This window comes from Bos javanicus, chromosome 10, assembly GCF_032452875.1.
Source record: "Bos javanicus breed banteng chromosome 10, ARS-OSU_banteng_1.0, whole genome shotgun sequence".
Classification (NCBI taxonomy): Eukaryota; Metazoa; Chordata; class Mammalia; order Artiodactyla; family Bovidae; genus Bos; species Bos javanicus.
The window spans coordinates 14,186,702-14,207,500 of record NC_083877.1 but is presented as its reverse complement, the minus strand read 5'-3'; the positions used below and the strand labels follow the sequence as shown (position 1 = coordinate 14,207,500).

Genomic DNA, 20,799 nt, shown 5'->3' with positions numbered 1-20,799 from the left:
TGGAGAGAGAGAAGGAAGATAAAGAGACAACTTACTGCAATCGTTCAAGCGAGAAATGTTTAGAAAAAGAGGTCTGCCTTAACAGCTGGCAGCCTTGTGTACCTTGGCTCGGATGCGGAAATTCTCCAGGTGTCTCTCACGTGATTCCTTTAGAAGCTTCCTGAGCCGGGTCTTATGGCAATGTAAGAGCCACGCAATGGCAATGACACCTGATGCCCACTTCTGCCGGCGATAAGACAGGAAATATTTTCTTGCTTTGTAGCATTTCCACGTGGCTTGGATCTTCATGGCAGCCTCTGTCTTTCCATCCTGGCCCTTGTACCTCTGTCCCGGAAGATTTAACATCATTTGGATGTCGACTGGGTTCTCTAACACTGAGAGAAGGTCATATCTGGTAAGTTTATTCTTCAGCTCAAACTCTGGAAGGAGAGTTACTAAACTGTTAGCTTTTATTTTGACTTCTGGTATCGCATAGTCCTTGAGAAACTTCTCGATGTGTTCCAAGAGAGAAAAAATACTTCCCCAAGACAAACTGAAATGCTCCTTGAAAGCTAAGAAGTCCGGGGCTGTCTTGTCTACAACACCATTGTAAATAAAAAAGTCATAATCCCACGGTGATTTCTGGGTCTTAGAAGGTGCTGTCGCTTTCATGGCCTGGGGAAGGAAAGTGTTGGCAGAGATGAAATAACTGAATGGTCAACACACACCTTCACATTATCATTTATTACCTGAGAATGGGAGGATAGGAACCACAGTTCTGATTTAATACATACATCATACATGTCGTAATAGGAAAGTCTTGCTGTCATATAACCTCAGACTCATTGCTAGAAGAATATCTTAGAGATTGCTGCTCAAGGCTATAACCATTCTTACAAAAGTGTTGTAAAACTGATCAAGAAAACTGATCACGTAAAAATCAGGCATTTAGTTCACTTTGATATGGTTAGCTGACCCCATAATCTCTGTGATTTACTTTTCACACATGCATGAATGGAAGCATGTCACTGTTTTCTTGTTCATAAACTATCCACCAATCCTGAAAAATAGAATGAACCCTTTCTTTGCAGTTTCTGCGACACCTTCAGATAAGCCCATCAAAGCTGTCCTGTCTGTTCTGAACTTTTCTAACAGATCAGCGCTTTCCAGCATTTTGGAGTTCTTCTGTCACCTTCTCTGAATATCCAGGAGTTAGTTTTATAAAAAGCATTATGTTGTATGTTATCACCCTTGCCACTTTCAAGGTTTATCTTCACATGTTCTTTTATTCTTAAATCTGGACACTTCTTAGGGACATATCTGGAGCTGTCCCCAGGGAGACAGAATCTGAAATTTCACAATTAAAACCAAAAAATATCTGCTTTTCATTTTGTTCCCATCAGTACTGATTGAGTTTTAAGTCATGAAAACATATTACTTTTATTTTTAAATGTCAAGAGGCATTCTCTAAGAATGAGATTATTGGGCAGTTTTTTATTATTTACACTTTTCTGCATGAAAGAAACTGAGCAAATGCTATTTTAAAAATAAAATAAGAAGAGATTTGGATGACAACAAGCAATATATGTCACACATACATTGCTTTAAACAACAGAAAAAAGGAAAAGGAAATTTGTGCACTGTCTTCTATGAAACTACTTACATTTCATTATTTAAACCCATGGAACTAGAAGAATAGACATTCTGCCCCATGGTCTAAATGAGTCCTATGGCCTGAAGTGTGAGGGGTGTAGGTGATTCAGGTCCTGCCTTCTTGTTAGTCAACGAGGTATCAACTTAACTGTGCTGACTGCTTCTCGCTAAGGGATTTGAGGAACAGATTGTCTTCAATATGTCAACATAATCAGGTGCATAAACTCCATCTCTACCAGATTATAGATTATATTGCTCTCTGCATTTTGAAGAATTTTCACAAAACACAAAGGAAAAAAGACCCAGTTAATTTATCAATGACTATTATTCCACAGCACTGTGCTGAGTATTACTACATTAAATTGTTCATGCTTTGTCTTTACTAAACAAATGTTAACTGATATTAACTAACAAATTCAAAGCAGAAAGGTAAGAGAAAAGCAAGCCAAGAGATATATTTATAATAAAACCACAATAAGGAAACACATGGGGAAAAAAATCACCTTTCAATTCTTTTTCTTAAGGTTCCAGGCAGTGGAATAATTAATTAGGCTGCCATCTCAAGTAAAAATGCTGAAAAGCAAGTGTTAAGTTTGAAAGGGGGTACTTTCCTTGAATTTTGAAGCAGACTTTTATAGCAACAAACTTTTGTATACTTTCTGAGTCATTATAGGCATAAGAACAATGGAGAAAGCATTTTACCAAGACTCTAGCCCTTTCTGAGCTAATCAAGGCTCTAAAAGAGAATGCAAACTATTTGGTAGATGGAAACAAATTGCTTTTCCTTGGACGGGCAAGAGGGAGTTAGAGAAGCAACGCCTCCTTCGGCAGACATCAACCCTGGCAGGAAGAGCTCAGCTCCTGGTAGAAGACAAGGGGCACATGTTCCAAAAGCGGGATCACTTGGCTACATTTCTGCCTTCCTTCAAGAAAGAAGATGGAGGGAAGGTTAGAATTCAGAGAAGAATGGCAGTACTTCATCACTGAGGAACAGACATGCAGAATAATCACAGATGTATAGAACTGGCTGGTCCTGCCAGTTACGTGGTTGATTTTGTGAACAAGACCCTGAGATTCCTATAAGAAGCACAGCTATGAACGAAAGATTCACCAGGAAGTCTTGTCTCCTTGTTAACGTTAAACTAGTTTTGAAATTTCTTTTCTTTACAATGAGTCGTGTGAAATTGGAGCAACCTTGGGAGAAGTTTAGAAAGGTGTGGACTCTCAAGCCTCTATTGGACAGTGCCCTTCCAGGGAGTAGGTCTAGGGCATTGACATACAGCAGCAAATGCATCTAAGACCTTTTGAAAGAATAGCTGTGCAGTGGGAATGGGGTGACCGAATTGCACAGGGGCTGTTTTAGAACAAAGGGATTACACCTCCCTACCTTCTTGGATGATATTCCAGTAAAGACACGCTCTCAAAGGAAACACACTCTTGGACATCAAATAGACCACTCAGGCACAGGGAAGCTATGGGTTTAGAGTCAGCTAAAGCATAACTGTAGTACATCTGTCACGGAGAATGCCACACTTGGGAACACTTTAGACTTAGAGCAAGAAAAGACATGTCTCTCAAGAGAAAGGCTTCCCAAATTAAAGCAGTGCATCAGCATTGTGAGATCCATTGAGCAGGTAAAGACAAAGCTGCTTCACAGCCTGCTAGGAATAAGAGCCCTGATTAAAGGTCACGCCATGCTTCAGGTTCTGGTTCCTTCTGCTATTCTTCCCTTACTATTTATCTCCATGAACTTGTCAACAATTATTTGTTGCTTTCTTTCCTCCTTCCTTCCTCATTCTCTCCCTCCTTCCCTCCCCCACTCTCTTTCCTTTCTTCTTTTCCTTCTCTCTCTCCCTTTCTTTTTCCTCTCTTTACTCTTCTCCTCCCAGACTCTTTCTCTCTCCTCTCTTTTGTTTAAGATGGGTTGTACTACCAATACAGTGCTACTGACTCAATAGCCACACTGCTTCCTTCTAGCAGGGATGGCTGTCTATTGCGCCATCTGCATACTCATCTAGTTCTTTTCAGGACACCAGTCACACCTTTGTGAGATGCCTGCCCTTACTAATCAGCCCACATAGAGTCCAAAGCTGTGGCTGTGGCCTAACTATTAGCATCCTGTTCTAACTGAGTCAACTAGCTTGGAAATTCTCTTCTTCTTTTCCAAAGTGGAATTACTAACTAGGTGACTTTGAGAGTTTTTGGAGCAGTTATTTAGATTAAAAAATTCAAAGTCTAAAACAAGCAGAAAGGCAGGATGTTGTTGTTCAGTCACTGAGTCAGGTCCGACTCTTTGCAACCCCATGGACTGTAGCACGGCAGGCTTCCCTGTCCTTCGCCATTACCTGGAGCTTGCTCAAACCCATGTCCATTGAGTTGGTGATGCCATCCAACCATCTCATCCTCTGTCACTCCCTTCTCCTCCTGCCTTCAATCTTTCCCAGCATCAGGGTCTTTTCCAATGAGTCGGCTCCTTGCATCAGATGGGCAAAGTATTGGAGCTTCAGCTTCAGCATCAGTCCTTCCAATGAATATTCAAGGTTGATTTTTGTTGGGATTGACGGGCTTGATCTCCTCACTGTCCAAGGGACTCTCAAGAGTCTTCTCCAAAACCACAATTCAAAGGCATCAATTCTTTGGCACTCAGCCTTTTTTACTGTCCAGCTTTCATATCCATACATGACCACTGGAAAAATCATAGCTTTGACTATAAGGACTTTTGTCAGCAAAGTAATGTCTCTGTTTTTTAATATACTGTCTGGGTTTGTCATAGCTTTTCTTCCAAGGAGCAAGCATCTTTTAATTTTATGGCTGCAGTCATCTTACACGGTAATTTAGAGCCCAAGAAAATAAGATCTCTCACTGTTTTCATTGTTTCCCCATTTTTAGCCATGAAGTTATGGGACCAGATGCCATGATCTTAGTTTTTAGAATGTTGAGTTTTATGCCAGCTTTTTCACTCTCCTTTTTCACCTTCATAAAGACGCTCTTTAGTTTTTCTTTGCTTTCTGCCATAAGGGTGGTGTCATCTTCATATCTGAAGTTATTGATATTTCTGCCTGCAATCTTGAATCCAGCTTGTGCTTCATCCAGCCCGGCATTTCTCATGATGTACTCTGCCTATAAGTTCAATAAGCAGGGTAACAATATATAGCCTTAATGTACTCCTTTTCCTATTTGGAACCAGTCTGTTTTTCCATATCCAGTTCTAACTGGTGCTTTTTGACCTGTATATAGGTTTCTCAGGAGGCAGGTAAGGTGGTCTGGTATTCCCATCGCTTTAAGAATTTTCCAAGTTTATTGTGATCCACACAGTCAAATGTTTGAGCATAGTCAATGAAGCAGGAATAGATGTTTTTCTGTAACTCTCTTGCTTTTTCTAAATCCAACAGATGTTGGAAATTTGATCTCTAGTTTCTCTGCCTTTTCTAAATCCAGCTTGAATATCTAGAAGTTCTTAGTTCACACACTGTTGAAGCCTAGCTTGAAGGATTTTGAGCATTACTTTGCTAGCATGTGAAATGAGTGCAATTGTGTGGTAGTCTGAACATTCTTTGGCACTGCTCTTCTTTGGGATTGGAATGAAAACTGACCTTTTCCAGTCCTGTGGCCACCACTGAGTTTCCAAATTTGCTGGCATATTGAGTGCAGCACTTTCACAGCATCATCTTTTAGGATTTGAAATAGCTCAGCTGGAATTCCATCACCTCCACTAGCTTTATTCGTAGTGATGCTTCCCAAGGTCCACTTGACTTCATGCTACAGGATGTCTGACTCTAGGGGAGTGATCACACCATTCTGGTTATCCAGATAAAGATTTTTTGTATAGTTCTTCTGTGCATTCTTGCCACCTCTTAATATCTTCTGCTTCTGTGAGGTCCATACCATTTCTGTCCTTTATTGTGCCCATCTTTGCATGAAATGTTCCCTTGATATCTCTAATTTCCTTGAAGAAAGCTCTAGTCTTTCCCATTCTATTGTTTTCCTCCATGTCTTTGCATTGTTCACTTAAAAAGGGCTTCTTATCTCTCCTTGCTATTCTTTGGAATTCTGCATTCAGATGGGTGTATCTTTCCTTTTCTCCTTTGCCTTTTGCTTCTTCTTTTCTCAGCTATTTGTAAGGCCTCCTCAGACAACCATTTTCCCTTTTTGTATTTCTTTTTCTTGGGGGTGGTTTTGATCACTGCCTCCTGTATAATGTTATGAACCTCCATCCATAGTTCTTCAGGCACTCTGCCTATCAGATCTAATCCTTTGAATCTATTAATCACTTCTACTCTATAATCATAAGGGATGTGATTTAGGTCACACCTGAATGGCCTAGTGGTTTTCCTTGCTGCTGCTACTACTGCTGCTAAGTCGCTTCAGTCGTGTCCGACTCTGTGCGACCCCATAGACGGCAGCCCATTAGGCTCCTCTGTCCCTGGGATTCTCCAGGCAAGAACACTGGAGTGGGTTGCCATTTCCTTCTCCAATGCATGAAAGTGAAAAGTGAAAGTGAAGTCGCTCAGTCATGCCCGACTCTTAGCGACCCCATGGACTGCAGCCTACCAGGCTCCTCCGTCCATGGGATTTCCCAAGCAAGAGTACTGGAGTGGGGTGCCATTGCCTTCTCCGAATGGTTTTCCTTACATTCTTCAATTTAAGTCTGAATTTTGCAATCAGGAGTTCATGATCTGAGCCATAGTCAACTCCCAGTCTTGTTTTTGCTGACTATATAGAGCTTCTCCATCTTCAGCTACAAAGAATACAATCAATCTGATTTTGGTATTGACTATTTGGTGATATCAGTCCATGTGTAGAGTCATCTGTTGTCAGAGGGTGTTGGAAGAGGGTGTTTGCTATGACCAGTGAGGATGATGATTACCTATATCAGTAAGTCACAGATGTGAAGCAAAAAAGATAGGCCCAGTATTAGCTTCTAAAATTCAGACATAACCACCTCAAAGAAAAATTCCAGGAAAAAAAAAAGGCATGTGTTTAAATCTAATCTGAATGTTTTCATCAAAAATGTTCTTTTCAAACATATGGATAGCATGTGGATATAGGATTAAACTGTAGCCAAGGATCTAAATTGAATTTAAACAAGATCTCTTGGTGGTAAATGGTCCAGTTTTGGGGATAATCCAACATGGATATCACCTTTAAAGAATGATTTGCCTAGAAGGATAGACTAAACCACTTTTGAATCTACTAGCCAATGTTCAGTTTCTCAAACAATCAGACATAACCACTGGTAATTAACTTAACCAGTTCCACTGTGTGAAAAAGATTAAGTTCTTCCTGCCATTATGGCTCTAATGGAGAGCTTAGTTCAGAGTATGAATGGAGTAACCTCCAGAGATGGAGAATTCATTACTCCCTGATGACCAGGGATGCCGTTTGTCTGGTCTGTTCTTTAATATTCATTAAGGGTTTACAGTGTGTTAAGGTTTGTACAGAACAGACACCAAGACCTCAGCCTGCTAGACTTGTCTGAAAGATACATACAATATTCAGAGACAACAGCTGACCTCATCAGGGTTCAGGAATTGAGCCCAATCACAGACCTGAACTTTAGAGCATGAGGAGTCTTGAATGTTACTGGCCTCACCTTTAACCCAAATAAGATATTGTGGGTCCAGGGAAATGAGCCTTGGCCTTGAAGTCTCACCAACCTGGGATCAAGTCCAAGTCAAGTCTGCTACTATGTGCTATGTATTCTTGGACAACTTACCATCTGCTAGAGACTAAATGTTTGTGTCCTCACAAATTTCATATGTTGAAGCCTTAGTCCCCAGAGATAGGGCCTTTGAGAGGTAATTAGGATGTGAGAGTGGAGTCTTCATGATGAGGTTAGTGCCCTTATGAGAAGAGACAAAAGAGATCTCTTTCTCTACCATGTGAAGATACAACAAGAAGGCAGCCATTGTCAAACCAGAAAGAAGGCTCTCATCAGAACCAGCCAGTCTGGCACCCTGACCTTGGACTGCCAGCTTCCAGAACTGTGAGAATTTATGTTTGGTGTTTAACCCACACACTCTATGATATTTCATTATAGCAGCCTGAGTGGACTATGACAACATCCTTTCTGACACGTTTCTTATCTGTAAAAATGAGAGGGTCCTAAGAAGTTATTGTGAAGATTAGAATATATGTAAAGACTTTTTCACTGCCTGTTAAACCAACCCTGATGAACATGCCAGAGAACCATGGTATGGTGGAAAAGTGATGGATCTGAAGAAGACCAAGGATCTAGGTTGTCACCACCTTCCTCTGTGGCCTCTGTAGGAAGTCACTTCTCCCATGGGGTTTCAATTTACAACAGGGCACTTCTAATTTTGACACTCTATGTCTCTCTGACTTACAGTGTTACCTCTCCAGTACTATCTGTGTTTAATACACTCCTGGAGCTAGTGAGGCCATCAAATTAAAGGCAAACATCTCCAATAACTTTACTTCATGTACCATGAAAGACACCCAGGTTTGGTTTTTTTCCCCCCTTTTCTAGCTTTTATACAGGAAACTCTAGCAACTTACAAACTATAATAGCGAAATAGTAACTGCACCAACTCTGTGTAAAGATGGTCATGGGGAGAGAATCCCAAAAGGAGATAATCCAGTATTTTAAGGTCAGCAAATCAACAGAACTGCTCTCAGTTTGTAGGACATAGAAACTGCATAAGCCTTAAGGGTCAGTTAAAAGTGAGAGTCAGAGCCCTTCACCTTTATAAAGAGACTAAACAACAAAAATAGAGAACTCATTGAGTTCAGTGTAAAGGCCACTCAGATCAGCAGCAATCCTCCAGGGATAATTTCTGTAATTGTTTTGAAATCTATCTTTATTTAAATGATTTTTCCTGAACTCTGAAACACTTCCTGAGGAGAAAAAATATCCTCATCTCTGGTTGTATTCTTTTGGAGCAGAACCACTCAGTGGATCCAGTTCTGACTGAAGATCAAACAACAAAATCAAGGAGATTTTTTAAATAGATGGAATCTATATTTAGTCAAATGTAAAGTTGCCTTTTCCAGAAACATTTTGTTTTACCGCTGCATTGATTTCATCTTTCTTGCTACCCTTCTACTACTCTGAGAGAATGTGACATAGTTCAGGGCCTCTTGGACAATTATGATGGATGGGAAGAACCTGCTAGGGATATGTACCGAATAGGATGGAAATTCAGAGCAGCCTGGAGTTCTAGTTTCCTGAGAAAAAAAAACACATTATCATTTTCTCTGTAGGTGAAGGAAAAATAGCAAGCCTTCAGAAGGTCCTCTATCATCACCAAAGTAAAGTCTGACGTGACAATTTTCGTGAGGAAAAATGTATGTACAGCAAGTCCGTTGATCACAGATCACTAAACACTTGCAAAATTCTTATAATACCTCATCTTGTCACGCTCTCTATACCGACATATATTGGACAGTCTAAAAGGTTCGTTCAGTTTTTTTCCGTAAGATGGCTCTAGCAGAACTTAGTTGCCCTCAACTTCATTTGAAACAATTTTGTTAGAATGTATTGTGACAGCTATCATATCAGGTGCATTAAAAAAAAAAATCAAAATTGGTGAATTTTCTTTTTTCATTTTTTAAAAAAAGAACTTTGGCTGTGTTGGGTCTTCGTTGCTGTGAGTGGGGGCTGTTCTCTAGTTGCGAGGTGCGCAGGCTTCTGGTTGCGGTGGCTCCCCTTGTTGCAGAGCACAGGGTCTCGGCACGTGGGCTCAGCAGTTGTGACTTGAGTGCTCTCGAGTGCAGGCCCAGTAGTTGTGGTGCATGGGCTTCGTTGTTCTGCAGCATATAGGATCCTCCCGGACCAGGGGCTGAACCGGTGTCCCCTGCATTGCAAGGTGGATTCTTAACCTCTGCACCACCAGGGAAGCCCCCAAATTGGTGAATTTTTTTATAGCCATTTTAATATTGAAGATGGAAGAAAAAAGACATTGTGGTATATTATGCTTTATTATTTCAAGAAAGGTAAAAATGCATCTGAAGTGCAAAAAAAGATTTGTGCAGTGAATGGAGAAGGTGCTGTGACTATGGATTTTGTCAAAAGTGGTTTGTGAAGTTCCATGCTAGAGATTTCTCACTGGCCAATGCTCCACAATTGGTCAGATGAATTGAAGTTGATAGTGATCAAATTGAACATTGAGAACAATCAACATTATACCAGGTAGGAGATGGCTGACATACTCAAAATATCCAAATCAAGCATTGAGAATCATTTGCACCAGCTTGCATATGTTAATTGCTTTGATATTTGGGTTCCAACAAGAGGAAAAAAAAAACTTTCTTGACCGTATTTCCAAATGCAATTCTCTACTTAAATGTAACAGAAACGTTCCATTTTTTAAACAAACTGTGATGGGCAATGAAAAAAATGTATGCTGTACAATAATGGGGAACAGAAGAGATCATGGGGCAAGCAAAATGAACCAACAACAACCATACCATAGGCCAGTCTTCATCCAAAGAAGGTGATGTTGTGTATATGTGGTGGAATTGGAAGGGAGTCAGTCCTCTATTATAAGCTCCTTCTGGAAAACCAAATGGTTAGTTCCAACAAGAACTGCTCCCAAGTAGGCCAAGTGAAAGCAGCACTCAGTGAAAAGCATCCGGAATTAGTCAACAGAAAACATATAACCTTCCATCAGGATAATGTAAAATCACGTTTCTTTGATGACCAGGCAAAAACTGTTACAGCTTGGCTGGGAAGTTCTGAACATCCACCGTATTCACCAGACATTGCACCTTTGGATTTCCATGTATTTTGGTCTTTACAGAATTCTCTTAATGGAAAAAATGTCAAATCCCTGGAAGACTGTAAAAGGCACCTGGAACAGTTCTTTGCTCAAATAGAACAAACTACTGGGAAGATGGAATTATGAAGTTGCCTGGAAAATGGCAGAAGGTAGTGGAACAAAAGAGCAAATATGTTGTTCAATAAAGTTTTGGATGGAAATTAAAGATGTGTCTTTTACTTAAAAATCAAAGGAAATTTTTGACCAATCCAATATATTCTACTTTATTTTAATTCATAGCATTCGCCACTACCTCACATATTAAAATAAACAACTTTCCTCTTCCCTTATTAGAATATAAATCCCAAGAAGGCAAAAACTTGATTTGTTTTTTTCACTGCTATATTCCTAGTGCCTAGTACCCTGCCTGATCCACTGTGAAAGGTCAATAGAGAATCTCTGAATGAATGAATGAGTGAATAGTAAAATTTAAACTCAACACCACTTGGGCTAGGTTTATAGCTCAATGCTGTTCTATGATCACACAAATTATTTGTAAACTCATAGCTTCAGGTTTGGAGCTGAATAGAAAGTTTAATAGAAGGTTTGGTTATTTGTATCTGAAAATGTCTATATCCTTTGACCAAGGAGTTCTATTATTGGAGAAGACTCTTGAGAGTCCCTTGGTCTGCAAGGAGATCCAACCAGTCCATCCTAAATGAAATCAGTCCTGAAGATTCATTGGAAGGACTGACACTGAAGCTGAAGCTCCAATACTTTGACCATCTGATGTGAAGAACTGACTCATTGGAAAAGACGCTAATACTGGGAAAGACTGAAGGTAGGAGGAGAAGGGGATGACAGAGGATGAGATGGGTGGATGGCATCACCAACTTGATGGACAGGAGTTTGAGTAAACTCCAGGAGTTGGTGATGGACAGGGAAGCCTGCCGTGCTGCAGTCCATGGCGTCGCAAAGAGTTGAATACGACTGAGCGACTGAACTGACTGACTGACAAAGATTTATGCACAAATTTAAAAGACGTTCATGGCAGTTTTATTTATAACAAAGAAAACTGGAAGCTTTTTATTTATTAATAACTTTAATACTTATCAATAATTTGACATTTATAATTTAATGTCAAACAATCAGGTAATGGCTTCTGACTTTCTCCTTTTCCTAGGGCCTTCAGGGTGAGCATCATAGGGGTCATGGAAACTGCTTAAAAACAATGACCTGGTCTAATATCCTCTTTATACAGATAGGGGAAAGGAGACTGCAGGGCAGTCAGATGCTCAATGTCACATGTGTTGCTTGATTAAAATAGTTCGGCTATAGTGTAACATATAGTTTTCTAACAAGAGGATTAAGAATATATGATGGTAAAAAAAAAAAAGAATATATGATGGTAAAATACTAAAGACAGTAACAATATTGACTAAGAGAAGTAAGACCCCGCATTTGATATTACAGTGTTACCACTCAAACCTAATCCTTCTACACCAAAGGATATTTTACAATAGAGTGTATGGCTTAAGAAATAGGATTTTCTTTTTCTATTTGTTTTCCTTTAGTTTGGAAAAAGTCTCTAGATTACAGAAAACTATAGAGAATAATAAAAACATCTATCATGGACATACATTAATCTTTTGTCTTCTTTGACATATAAATATTACATATTTTGTGACACATATATATCATACATACATATATATATATCCATGACTGATAAACTTGTGAGAGTAAACTAAGAAAATCCAGTATTTTTAAATCAGGAGGACCTCCATGAGGATGAATTATGTTGTTCTGTGAAGTCCTACTGTTAGATAATACAGATTATATATAATAGAGATACATGAGAGAGATATATATATATATATGTATATATACACATATATATATGAAGCAAAGAAGACAAAAAATATATATTTAAATTTTTAATATTTAAAATGCAGTACATTTTATACATTTATAATTATATCATATGCTAAAAAATATTTATTTATATATTTATATATGTTTAAATAAAGGAAACAAAACATTAGGTACGATCGAAGTCCTCTCTATATTTCATTTTAGCTCATTCCTCTCCCTCCACCATTCTCAGAAGCAAACACACTCATGAATTCAACCTGGGCTCCTATGTCCCATAAATGTATTTCTTTGCTTGTTTTATCTATACAGGTAGATTTTTTAAATCAAAATATTAATTAAGTGGATCTTAACATAGTTGTTAAAATAATAAAAAGATTTACTTGTTGAGAGAGGCAATTTTAGAAACTTCAAACCTTTGAACTAGATTCCTTTTTGTTTTTTTTGATTTCTTGAAATAACTACTACAAACTCTACTATGGTCTATTATTTTATTCCTTGGATCCTTACACTGAACTTGATTGACTCAAACTTATCATTCAACCAAATGTATTGATACTTAGTTAAATGATCTAGGAGATAGAAAAGGCTGCTGAATTCAGAGCCAATAAAAGCAGACCTGAGAGCAGAGGTGACGACCATTGTCCTGATATCGAAGGAAATAAAAAGACACCAGAAACTGGATATATACATGTATGATACTGAATAGAGAAAATTTTTAAATTACATTAGGGAGGCAGAGATATATCTTTTAGAAAGATTTCCATCAAAAAATTATTGAGATTTTTAAAAAATATCTAATGTTTGGGTCTCTAGGCAGTCATGCAGTTCATTCTGGCTCTGCCACTTGTTGGATGACTTTCACTTCCCTGAATGTAGGTCCTCCCAGTATAATGGGAATAATAATAGTATCTACTGCATAGAGTTGTTGTAAAAATGAAGTGAGATGTTCCTTGTAAAAAAGTTCAGTGGCTGGCACAGATAAGGTACACATGCATGTTAGCTGCTGGTAGTGAAAGTAGTAGCAATAATATCGAAACCAGCCCATGAGGAAAAGTTCATGACCTGGTATGTGGACAGGGCACAAACTCTGGAGCCTCTGTCCCTCTTTACCAGCTGTGTGGGCGTGGGGGCAATGACAGTACAGAGGTTCTTCCGGGCTGCTACGAGCATTTGGTCGGTATGGAAAATACTAAGTGCATGTTTTAAGAACACAATCAATATGAGCTGTTAGAAATATCCCAGATAGAGAATGCCTTAGTATTCTTAAAGCACATCCTAATTTTAAGGTGCAGAAGCAAGCTCACAGTTTCCTCACAGCAAGAAGTAAAGGGAAGTTAGGGGACTGAACTGCATTGATTAGTTTGTCCCGGAGCACCCTCTGTCTAGGTTCAGAACGACTGTAATGCTGTCACTGCTGTAAATACAGCCCTGAATGCTCTCAGCTCTGCAGGAGTATGAAGAGACCCAAAACGTGAACTCTTTTTCCTTGAGAAGGGGTGACTAAACTCCCTCTGAAATTCTGATAAGGTCACCAAGAGAAGGAGGCCTAGAAGATACTCTTAAAAATAGACTAGTGAATAGTGAAATAAGTACTTTATCATTCCAAAGTACTTCCACACATGATAACACCTCTAATCCTCAGAGCCACCCTAGAGAAAGGAGGTATCATCCCCATTTCTCAGAGGAGGAAAGTGGGATACGGAGAACTGAAGTGACTTGCTCAAAGTTCCTCTGTTAGTAAGAGGAAGATCTGGTTCTCTCTTGCTCTGCTCCTTACTAAGTGAATGTTTAGAACTTCTCTTACCCACACATGAACCTATGGAATGTTCCTTGCTGGCATGTGCTTTTCTTTGTGGGGACGATTTTATTTTTCCAACTTTTTGGTTTCCTTGTTTCTTTAGGTCAGCTTAACTCTAAATCCCACACTCTTACCTGTTACATCATAGATGCAGAGTGCAGTGCACACGCGTATGAACACACACGCTCATCCCTGTAGGCATGTGTAAGCACGTGCTGGAGAACAACTGGAGTCTGTTTTTCATATTTTATCATTTTTAGCTGTATTTTTAAAAGACGAAAATCTTTGATAGAGGTCAAAGACTGATGTGATTCAGAAAAATTTGAGTATGCTAAATCACTTTTTTGGACTACAGCCTGCGAAATAAGTCAGTCCCAAAAGGGAGGGGGGAGTGTTTTTCATTTTAAACGAACCATATTTTCTGAAAACATGATTTAATTTCTTTTATAAAAGAAGAGGGCAAGAACGTTTGTTGGTCTCCAGCTGTCAAACCCGCCTCCCATACTTCTGCCCTGAAGCAAAAGGAAGGGACATCAGGTGACAGACCCCAAATTGCAACTAGTCACACAAATTACAGACCTTCTTATCATGGTATCCTCTTGACTTTCTGCCTTTCCACTACAATGAAGAACAGACACAGTTTAAATCAAAATGACTCTCATGGGTAATTTTACAAAACAAATAGAAGGCACAGGGTCCCCCCCTCCCCCACTTCCCCAGCTTTCCCTGCTGGGCCAGCCTGTTCCCTCTTTCCAGGCAGGCAGGAGCTAATAATTAGAAAGACCTTCCCTACCCCAGAGTGATGTGCTGCTTGCCAACAGCCCTGTTTGCTTTGAAGAAAGAGTTTGACAAAATAAATACTAAAAACGACCAACTATAATCAGATGCCAAGTTCCATTTTCAAGAAAGGGCTTCTGTATGTGGCACCTCACTGCCCAGTGGTGGGGACTGATCCAAGCTCTGTTCTGGGTTTATCACGAGGCCAGGCCTATCACAGTCTTTCTCTTAGTCTTTCAACTTCCATGCTAGGACACTTTTCACAGAGACTATGAATAATTTCATTTACCATTAAAGAGTCAATTCGGAAATGTAGCAACTCGGGACTATTAGGAAAGTCTTTAGATGTTACTGCTTTTAGCACTAGGGGAAAGCTTGGTGAAGTCAGTAGACAGGAAAGTAAAGGCAGGGTTAGTCAGCACTCAGGAAATGTCATTATTTACAAAAAAAAAAATTTTTTTTGAGGCATTCCACTCACTGGATAAAACTTAGTCATATTTACATTACCTGTAGCTCTGTTACCTATAAACTGTGGAGCCTGAGAGTGCCAACATGGTGAGAAGCAAAACAGGTGTGCCTGCCTGTTCCCATTATGCACGTTAGCCCATGGCCTTGCACACACAGCCTGTTAAACAGCTGAGATGGAAACCATGATGGTGCAGGCCAAACACTAGCCTGAAGGCCTGTCTGTCTTGGGATTTGGCCATTTACATTGATTTTTTTTTTTTACGTTTTTCACGAAACACAAATATTTGCCATGGCAACTGGGGTGTCACATGACATACTGCTACATAAACAGCTTGGAAATCTCTTAAGGAGAGACAGCCCACCCGTGCTGCAAATACAGTGAAAACATCTTGAGGAAGACGTGCATGTTAAAAGACAAGGTCTACAAAGAACAGGTAACAGTTGACTATGTAGACACAGGGGGATTAATTTCTTCTCTGTCACTCTTCAATTCTGCTTTCATTTTCTTTTTTTTTTTTAATGGGAGCAGCTGTAAACATGACCCCATAGGGTAAGCCCAGAAAAAAAAAAGAAAAACACTGCCAGCTGTCTCCTTCTATGTTGAAAAGTTTCAATTATCACAAGTCTGTCTGTGGCTCATAAACATAAGAAAGCAAGCTATAAAAGTCCAGCACCTTTAAACCAGGAGAATCTCCATAGGGATGAGCATTGTACTCTGAGGTCCTAAGGTCAGAGAATAGAGCCCCTTTCCCTTCCGCATTAAGGTATCTGTCCAAAACTGGGGAACTTGCTTTATTATCCTATGCTTAACGATAAAGGAAACCTCACAATAACATGCTTCCCTGGTGGCTCGGATGGTAAAGAATCTGCCTGCAATGCAGGAGACCTGAGTTCAATCTCTGGGTTGGGAAGATCCCCTGGAGGAGGGCATGGCAACAGACTCCAGTATTCTTGCTTGGAGAATCTTCATGGACAAAGGAGCCTGGTGGGCTACACAATCCATGGGGTCTCAGAGTCGGACATGACTGAGTGACTAAGCACAGTACCTACAGCACACAGCACACAATAATATACCCCATATAACACAAATTTGTATATAAAGCCTTGTATTCCAGACTCCTGGGCCCTTGACCAGATAGCAGTAGAGATTAACTGAATCAGTTAGTCTAGAAATAATGGAACATGATTGAATTTTTTAGATCCTACTGATACTGTCATGGTAGAGTTTACTTGCAGAACAATCTTCCCTTTTAAAATCAAATGCATCCCAGCAGCAGCAGAAATAATATTTAGTTCTATGTGAAACGTACAACTCTATAACATGCACATATTACCAAAAATCTTACTGAGGATATTGTAAATTAGAACAATTTTCTTTTATTAGTTAGGAATATGAATACCTTTGATCTCTGTCTCTTGAGAGAGACAGTCTTCATCTCCTCTGGAATCGACTCTTTTCTCTGGGGTGCAGCAAACGGGGCTGTGGACAGAGGTGAAGAAGGGTTACCTCTTCCAAAAAGAGAGACTGATTCATTGGGTTGATGCTGTTGGGTTTGCACCTTAAAAGTCAGGTGGCTCTGTCACCCATTCTCTGTTCACTCCCAGTCATTCTTGTATCAATTCAATGAAACATTTGTGATCATTGACTTCAAAAGGAAAGCAAAGAGCTTGGAAGAGCAACAGTTCCATCAGAATATAAGGTCAACTCCCCTATGCAAACTTCCTAGAGAAAGAGGCACATTTTTAAAGAAAGCAACTTAGAAAGTTATCTTTGTCTTATAAAATGTTTCACTCTAAGATTTCTTTTAATAGCTGTATTCCCAAATTCGGTCTAAAGGGACATGATGGTTGGGTTAGTCGCTAAGTCATGTCCGACTCTTGCGACCCCATGGCCTGCCAGTTTCCTCTGTCCATGGGATTCTCCAGGCAAGAATACTGGAGTGGGTTGCCATTTCCTTCTCCAGTAACTATATATAGGATGGACTATTCTAATGTATAATCATTTAAAAAGACAATTCTAAAGAATTTAAGAGGCTTGGGATAAATAAAGCAAGTGAAAAACACAAGTAAATATTGTTTTGGGAATAAATCTATAAGCAACAACTTATGGAGAACACATCTAGTCCATAGTGGAGGTAAGCCTACATGCTAGATAATGCTTGTAAGAGAAATCGAATCTCTACTGTTGCCTGGCAGCAAACACAGCTGCCTTTACAAAACAGCTCAAATCTGACATTCTCAGGAGAGAAAAATCCTTATACTGCTCTTTTTAAGAAAAAGAACAAATAATTTATTTACATAGTTAATTGAGTCAAAGAAGTGAGGCTTCTTTCAACTCATTTCCTTAGTCCACCCCTTTTCTGTCAGTTCTCTAACAACAAATCTTAGAAAGAATTAACAGATACTCTTCAAATATCAGCACCCTTCGATAGCTCAGCTGGTAGAGCTGCTGCTGCTAAGTCGCTTCAGTCGTGTCCGACTCTGTGCGACCCCATAGACGGCAGCCCACCAGGCTCCCCCGTCCCTGGGATTCTCCAGGCAAGAACACTGGAGTGGGTTGCCATTTCCTTCTCCAATGCATGAAAGTGGAAAGTGAAAGTGAAATCGCTCAGTCATGTCCAACTCTTCGAGACCCCATGGACTGTAGCCTACCAGGCTCCTCCGTCCATGGGATTTTCCAGGCAAGAGTACTGGGTGGGGTGCCATTGCCTTCTCCGAGCTGGTAGAGCAGAGGACTGTAAAGGTGATAAGCTGCTGTCATCCTTAGGTCACTGGTTCAATTCCAGCTCAAAGGAGGTAATAAACTTTGGCTTCCCTGATAGCTCAGGTAAAGAATCCACCTGCAATGCAGGAGACCCTGGTTTGATTCCTGGGTTGGGAAGATCCCCTGGAGAAGGGATAGGCTACCCACTCCAGTATTCTGGCCTAGAGAATTTCATAGGGCTGCAAAGAGTCGGACACGACTGAGCAACTTTCACTTTCTTCAAATACAGCATATCAATATACAATTTAGAATTCCACTTTGAGCACTTGGTTCTCTTACACTACCTCAAGTAGGCTGCAGGGAATGTCTTCAGCCATCTCCTAAAAAGTAGCAGGAATTCCATTGTCTTAGCACTAGAGATCACCTTCACAAAAGACTTTTGTTGTGTTGGACAAACCCTATTTGACCACCTTTCTGCTTCCAGCGATCCTCCTGTACTGTGAGACTGCCCACCACCTTCCCCAAGGTTAGGCAATTGGCCATACAACTGGCTATACAATGGATTCTGCATCACAGATTCAACCAATTTCTATCCACGGTTGGCTGAATCCGCAGATGCAGAACCCAGGAATACACAGGGCCAACTGTGCAACGCCATTTTGTAGAAGACCATTGAGCATCTGCAGATTTTGGTATCCACAGCAGGTCCTGGAACCAACAATCCCCCGTGGACACAGAGGGACGTCTGTAGTGTGTGAAGACACCATTTTCATCCTACAAGTTTTTGCCTTGACTTCTGTGCTCTCCTACCCAGCTGTCCACTTGAACTTGGCTCTCTAACTTTGAAGGTCAGCTCACACTGTATACCGAGGATAGTATGAATTCAGATTCACCCATAAAGCCTGTTTTTCCTATTATCTGCAACTTCAGTACACTTTTTGTTTAACTTTCAGGTTCCTGCAGACAAATGAGATTTATTGCTAAATTACCATGATGAAACAAAATAGCAGTTGAGAAGTGGGCATAATTTTTAAAGGAATTTATTAAATTTATTAATTCCTTTTTAAAGGAATTTATTAAAATTTCAGTGAAATTTGGTAGGATAAAGATATGATTGCAATTTCACATGGATAATCCATGGTTAATGGTTATCTCTAAAAAAAATTTTTGGAGGTTTTTCTTCATTACCTGCAGAAATTCTATCATTAAATTTATAACTTCATATGGCCTTGAATTTTATGGGATACATGCATTTGATGAATGTCTGCATCCTAAGACACTGCCTATTTTGCTACTCAGTTTCCATTCTGAAAAAATCTGTAGGATAAATTTTGCCTCAATGTCAGGGGGATAAAAAAATCTTGTCTTTCTGGAAGTATTTGTATGATTCTTGTGGTAGCAATTTATTGTTATGTGCTTCCCAGGAAGCCATCTCACTTTTTTCCTTGCTAATTTTAGAACCTCAACTTTTTTTCAGGGTATCAACATTCCCAGCTTCTAGGGTTTCCAGATTTAGGAAAACAATTTTTTAAAAAGGGTATGCAGTTAAATTTAAACTTTAGATAAACAAGAAGTAATGTTTTAAGTAAGCCCCAGATATTACATATATTTCAAAGAACAGAATTTCATGAATGGATTAGACCAAGCATAATCAATAATACTAAGTATTTCGTTTATGTCCCCAATCCTAATACTACTACTACTACTAAGTCACTTCAGTTGTGTCCAACTCTGTGTGACCCCATAGACGGCAGCCCACCAGGCTCCCCCGTCCCTGGGATTCTCCAGGCAAGAACACTGGAGTGGGCTGCCATTTCCTTCTCCAATGCATGAAAGTGAAAAGTGAAAGGGAAGTCGCTCAGTCGTGTTCGACTCTTCGCGACCCCATGGACTGCAGCCCACCAGGCTCCTCCGTCCATGGGATTTTCCAGGCAAGAGTACTGGAGTGGGTGCCACTGCCTTCTCCGTCCTAATACTAATCCTAACCTTATCCTTGCACGTTCACTTGCAGCCTTTCTTGTCTTTAACAGTGGCCGTGTGACCAGTGAGAATTGAAGGGAGGCCCATCCAAGGGCTTCCAGGAAGAGACTGGTGCTACTATTTCCCCCTCTTCCTGCCTGGAATGAGCATGTTAAGGCACAAATCTGCAGGAGTCATCTTAGAGCTGTGAGGTGGATGAACGAAACATGCTAAAGAAGGTAAAGCAGAAAGAGAGTTGTTACAACGCTGTGTATAAGCACCACCGTCGCTAGTTTCCCTACTTCCTGATTCCTTACAAGACAAATGAACTCACTGTTTCAGCCCTGCTAGTTAGGGTTTCTGATAGGTGCAGTCACATACATGCCTGACGGGTACCCTTCTCTCCCGCTCCTTCTCTCTATACCATGCTTCCTCTCATTGCACGGGCTAGGGTTTCAGGGGCAGTGTCCAACAGTGACGGCAGTAAGAGTGAGGGCAGCAGTGGTCATCCTTGAACTGTCTCTGTTTTTAATGAGGAAATATTAACAGAATATTTCTAAAGCCTCCCTACTAAGAACACTGTTTGCTTTGGGGTTTTGGTTGAAGACAACAATCAGGTTCAGAAAATTCTCTTCTACTTCTATGCTGCCCAGAAGATTTTCTCTTATTATTAATGTTGAATTATGTTTTATGATTTTTAAATTTTGATGTGTATTAAGATGATCATAGAGTTTTTCTTTATTAATCTGTTAATGTGGTGAATTATATTGTTCGATTTTTCTAATGTTGAATTTGCCACATATTCTTCCTTGATTATGATGAATGTAAAAACATACTGCTAACTTTTTATTTTTGGACGATACTTG

General features: G+C 39.9%; 1 protein-coding gene across 1 annotated transcript in view; it reads right to left on the bottom strand.

The window, feature by feature from the left end:
• IQCH (IQ motif containing H) overlaps positions 1–20,799 on the bottom strand; it is a 229,497-nt gene that overhangs the window by 119,590 nt on the left and 89,108 nt on the right. The window contains 3 exon segments of the mRNA XM_061430164.1: positions 103–654; positions 14,605–14,643; positions 16,671–16,750. Coding sequence (XP_061286148.1) covers positions 103–654; positions 14,605–14,643; positions 16,671–16,750 — 671 coding nt within the window.